The sequence below is a fragment of the Eulemur rufifrons genome, chromosome 16, assembly GCF_041146395.1.
Source record: "Eulemur rufifrons isolate Redbay chromosome 16, OSU_ERuf_1, whole genome shotgun sequence".
NCBI classification, from domain to species: Eukaryota; Metazoa; Chordata; class Mammalia; order Primates; family Lemuridae; genus Eulemur; species Eulemur rufifrons.
In genome coordinates, this window is record NC_090998.1 from 83,420,397 (window position 1) to 83,426,396 (window position 6,000).

The window sequence follows — 6,000 nt, forward strand, 5'->3', positions numbered from 1 at the left end:
CTCTCCCCACCTGTCATTGGGACAACCAGAAATGGGTCTTCCCTCCTGAAATGGGTCTTCCCTCCTGCAAATGCCCCCTATGTAGATAGTATCTTCTGTAGTTGAGAAATTTAGAGAGTTGACTTCCCCTAGGATTCTCTGGGCTGTCAAACAGGAAGCTGGAAGGGAATGGGTTGCATGTTATCTACATAGGTGGATGGCTGTATGCATTACGATAAATTATTGTGAACATCTATTGAGCGATTACTATCTGCCAGGCACTATGATAAGCACCTTACATGCATTAGCTCATCTCAACTCTCACAATAATCACATGAGGCAGTTGCTGTTTTTGCAATCTCCATTTCAGAGATTAGAAGATAAGAAAAGTGGTTGAAGTCATATATAAGCGGTAGAACCAGAACTGGAACCCTCCTCAGTCTGACTTCAGACTGTGCTTTTAACCACAAGGCTATGCTACTTCACATATTGTGCAAAGAGCACTTGAGTTGGAGCCAAGGTTTGTACTAGCTGAACAATCTTGGGCAAGGCACTTAATCTCTTCCAGTCAATCACTCAAAAGCAGTGTTACTCACAGGTATAATAGGTTGGGGAGACAAAATGAGTTCATGTGTGTATAATTGCTGCACAGGAGAAAGGCATTGTTCTGAATTGAGATTAGGAAAATATTAAAACATAAATGTCATAGCTGATAAGAAATGATTATTTGCTGTTTCCTCTTTTATGCATCCTTTTCTACCTACTCTCTATCACACATCACAAGTCCCACTGCGGGAGGAGGATGACTGAGATTCATTTCATATATCTTGGAAATATTTTTGTTTGGTACATACAGGTCTAACCAATTCTTTATAACTGCTGCAGAGTATTTCGAGCTGTGGATGGACCATTTAAAAAATCCATTCCTTTGTTGGTGGAAATCTAGATTGTTTCCACTACCTCTGTATTATAAACAATGCTACAGTGAACATCCTCATACCTACTGCTTTTGTACATGTGCTTCCTTAGGGAGGATGCTGAGGAGTAGAATTGTTGGGTCAAAGGGCATGTGTGTGTATATCTATGTATCTATATTTCTATATCTCCATCTATGTATATAGATAATACTTATAAATCACCTTCTAAAATAGCACCTTCTAGTAGGAATGTGAGCACTGCATAATGACATTTCAGTCAATGACGAACTGCATATACAACATTAGTCTCATAAGATTATCATATTGTATTTTTACTGTACTTTTCTATGTTAAGATATGTTTAGACACACAAATACCACCGTGTTACAGTATTCAATATAGCAACATGCTGTGCAGATTTGTAGCCTAGGAGCAATAGGCTATACCATATAGCCTAGGTGTGTAGTAGGCTATACTATCTAGGTGTGTATAAGTACACTCTATCATGTTTGCACAATAATATTTAACATTCATCTCTCCCACTGGACATTATGGGCAGGTATGCTGTTCACTACATTATCCCCTATGCCTAGAACAAAGCCTGGTATATAGTAGGTGCTCAATAAATACTTGTTGAATGGCTAAATTTATACAGATGAGGGCATTGGCAGGAACTGTCCCTGTATCACCATCTCTCTTCCTCCATAAAAAGATCCTCTTGGATTTATAGAATGTTATCATTGACAGCAGGGAAATTATTACTCCAAAGGGTTGGAGTAGCAGGGAATGATCACTGGATTGTTAAAGTATTGGGGCAAATTGTGAATCAGAGTCACAGAGAACTCCTTAGAAAAGCTTGGCTCTCCCCTAACCTTGAATATTGAGCTCAAGATGGACAAAGACATCCTCTCTCTATACTGCTTTTGAGGCTCTTATTGGGGATTATGGCAGAGGTTGTCAGTTGCTGAACATCCATTTCTATTCTATCCTAAACATCCGTGAATTTCTTGGGGATTACGAAGTTGTCTGGTTGGAAAACTGATTTCTCAGTCTTCCTTGCTAATAAGTGGCCATATGACTAAGTTCTGACAATTGTTGTATGGGCAGAATTTTATTAGGGTAGAGCTTCAGAAAAACCTCATTAAAGGAGACTGACTGAGCTTACAAGAGCCTTTTTACCCTTGCCTTCCCCTCCTTCCAGCTGCCTGAAACATGGATTTGATGGCTGGAACTGGAGTGACCATGTTGAACCATGAGGCAAACTTGAGAGTAGGAGTCAGAGCTGAGGCTGCTGAAGCAGAAAATGACAAGGAGGCTGGATTCTGATGAAGTCATGGGGCCAGAAGCCCCAAGTCCCTCCACTGTTTCTTTTGAGCTTCTCATAGGTGAGACAAAATGCTCTTTTCTTTCACTTACTTTGAAAAATTGTAGTTCACATAATCAACCTTTAGAAATTCAAGAGACTCAGAACCATTTATATCTGGTATGTTCCTTTCCTTAACCATTTGTTCAATCATCTCCATCCCAGCTTGAACACCTGTGAAGGAAATGAGAAAGTATCTATTGATAATAACAAAGATGATCATGCATAATATCATTAACCACACAAATGTAATTTATTGAGACATGCTCTTAGGTACTTAGAAAATAGCAACACTGCGAAGTGGGTATTACAGTCTCTGCTTTAAAGATGAAAACACTGGTCCTCAGGCTAAAGAATTTGCCTAAGACCACAGAGCTAACATCATGAGAGATTTTCATTATGTGGCCAGGGCTAAAGGGTTTCATTATATGACTGTGTGATAGGAAAATTGCAAAATATTCTTTAACGTATGCTACTATTATCAGTATGCACATTTTACAGATAAGGAAACAGTCTCAGAGAGGTTAATTCTTGCCCAAATCATACAGCTAAGAACTGGGGGAACCAGTAGTCAAACCTAAGCTCTTTGGCTCCAGAATCTGTGTGCTATGGCCAGTTCTAGAAAATTTCACATTCTTCATTCCTTCCAGATTCTTTAAACTTAAGAATTTTTGTCCTGAGGTCCATGGGCTGTAGGGAACTCTTGAGCTACCTGACATTCTAATGAAAGACTGAGTACGTTGCGTGTGCATATGTGTCTCATTTTTCAGGGGAGAGAGCCACATTTTCACCATATTCTCAAGGTATCCCACGACTCAAAAAAGGTTACACCTCTGCTTTTATTTCATCCTGAATAACCCATCGGTTTCTTTATATAGAAGCACCATAGAACACATTCCTCTGAGCTCATGGGGGAAAAGAGTCCTTGCCCACATTAAAGAGCTTGAGAAAAGTAACTGCCACAGTTAATGAAGAATAATCTTTTAATTTTAAAAAACTTGTTTAAAAAATTTTTAGATGCAGATGATGTGCGCTCACAAAAAAAAAAAAAAAAATTTAGAGATGGGGTCTTGCTCTGTTGCCCTGGCTTTTCTCAAACTCCTGGGCTCAAGCAATCCTCCCACCTCAGCCTTCTGAGTATGATCTTTTAATTTTAATCTTCTCAAGGAGAAAATTTTGCCTTTATCCCTTATTTTGCAGTTTAAGTTCATTTCCAGTTATTCTGTCTTTGTTGGAGATGAAGAAGAGCAGATTTTATCCTCTAAAAGGCCATGAATAATATTGTATTAATAACATGGGGCTACAAAAGTAGAATATAAAGGATGTAAAGATAGAACCTATGACACTATCAGAGAGGTTAGGTTTGAATCCCGACTTTGCCACTTACTAGCTTGTGTGACTGTGCAAGTTACATTGTGTCTCTCCCTCAGTTTTCTCATCTGTGACATGAGGACAATAGTAACCACGAAGGGTCTGTCCACACATGTAAGAATAACAGTAGCCAATATTTGTTAGACATTTGCTATTGCCAGACCCTATTCTAAGTGCTTTATATAATATGTTAATTCATTTATGTTCCTTAACAACCCCATGGGTAGGTACTATTATTATCACCTCCATTTTAATAAATATTGTGCAAGTGCTACTAATAAATAGACACATCATATCTCTTTCTGGAAAATGTAGGGGCATAACTAATTGATAAGATACAATAATAGTAGCTAATTTGTATTGAGTACCTGTATGTGCCAAGACTGTACATACTCCACGTACATCTCTCCTTGGATCCTCACAGCAACCCAATGACATAAGTATTATTATTGCTATTTCACATAGGAGGCAGCTCAGGCCCAGAGAGGTTCACTGACTTGCCCAGGAGCCCACCGCCAGTAAGTGGCATTAGCCAGAGCTTGGAGGAACAGGGAGTGGAGGATAGAACTAAGTTTCAAGATCAGGCAGAACAGACCTGAGTTCATATCTTGTCTCAGCCCCTTACAGGTGTGTGACTTGGGAAATTTCAGATTCCTCCTCTGAAAAATGACAACAATTTCTTCAAAGGGTTGTTGGAATTAAGCCAACATACGTCCCAAAAAGCACATCCGAAGAGCTTTGCCTTGGTAGATGCTTAAGAAATGATTCTGATTTCAAAGAGTCTCCACCACCTGATGCTATATTTCCATGGATGATCACATTTGATCCTCATGTTACACTAGAGGTAGGTAGGCACCATTTTCATTACCCCATTTTCCACATGAGAAAATCCACTTGCCCAAGGCCATGAATTGAGGGAAGGGGCAGAACTGACGTTCACACCCACGTGGATGGATTTCGGATATGCTCTTTTAACTGCTCTGCTCTAGTGGGTGAAAAAACTGCACAACTTTAATAGTGTTACAAGATATCTATTTCTCATATGCATTTCTATCCACATCAGCACATCAATATAGAAACAAGATACAAATGCATGCACGTACATGTTCCTGGTATGTATTTCTACACACATCATGGTTCACATAACAATTGTATAAGATGGGTCAATTTCAGATCCCCTGTGCCAGACGAGGTACTAGGGGAGAAACAAGGAGTTTCTCCCAAATTAATCTCCCCTCCTCCTTTCCTTTCTTTCTTCTTTCCTTCTCTCATTTATTTATTTTCTGGTATAGCAGGGGAGGTATTTCTTGGTTGGACTGGTAATGCTTGGGTTGATTGCTTTAGTTAAAGAGGACTGGGCAAAATCTGTCAATGTACATTGAGCTAATCATAGGCAAAATTTTACAGCAGTCAAACAGGCCCATGTACTTTGACTTTGCAGTCCCTCTCCTCTCCACAATCTGCACCCACCTTAGCCCAGGTAAAATCACATTCCAACATTTTTCTCTCCACAGTGTTTATAAACACCCTCTAGCTCCTAAAGGAGTGATTCTTAACCTGTCAGTGCCTCAGACTCTTTGGCACATCTAATAAATATTGTGGAGCCTCTCTCAAGAAAAAATGCACAAATCATCATCTACATTACATTTTGCACACAATCTTAGGGGATTTTAAGTCTTTTTTGAAATCAAGCCTTTTCTGAAGTTCTAAGGTGTCAGTTTTACTCAAATCTCCTTTCTTCTATTCTATAATGCATTCTTATAATATTTAGAGCCCTGAGATATTCATCATGTATGTGTGGGGGAAGGAGAGAAAGAGAGAGAAAGAATCTGTGGCTGTGTTGGATATGCTTCCCGTCAAGGTGAGCATTTTTCAGGCAGTACTTTCTTCCCAGTCACCTTAGCAGCCTTTGCATAAGGGATTGGATCCCCCCACAGTAGAGCATGTCTCAGTTATGAGACAGCTCAAGTTATGAGCTACTGGAGTTGGATCATGGACCCCACCTAGGGGGCTGCAGCCTGGCTTTGGAAAGCATGCAACTCACCATAGTCCAGTGCCCGCTGGGTAGCCCTTGCCTTGATTCCAGGGTAAGTGGTCTGAGAGGACGAGATGCTGAGATTCCACAGGAAGAAACATCCCCAGAGGACTGGGATTGTCTTTGTATGCATCTGCAATTAACCAAAATTTATGGTTCCTTTGTTATTCTTGGCTTTCTCGTTGGTCAATTTCATCCAACATTTCTAGGCTTTCCCATTTTTATTGTTCACTTCTAAAACTCCAACCATCCATCCATCCATCTATCCATCCATCCATCCACCCATCAGTTCATCCATTCAGTCATCATGTACTAACACACCAGAATGTGTTCTA

General features: G+C 39.9%; 1 protein-coding gene across 1 annotated transcript in view; it reads right to left on the reverse strand.

Annotated features, from left to right (window-relative positions):
- Positions 1 to 5,798, reverse strand: part of BPIFC (BPI fold containing family C) — a 31,136-nt gene extending 25,338 nt beyond the window's left edge. The window contains exons 1-2 of the mRNA XM_069491101.1: positions 5,675 to 5,798; positions 2,313 to 2,433 (exon numbers count right to left, since the gene is read on the reverse strand). Coding sequence (XP_069347202.1) covers positions 2,313 to 2,433; positions 5,675 to 5,798 — 245 coding nt within the window. The remainder of the gene's footprint in view (positions 1 to 2,312; positions 2,434 to 5,674) is intronic.
- Positions 5,799 to 6,000: the final 202 nt, after the last annotated feature.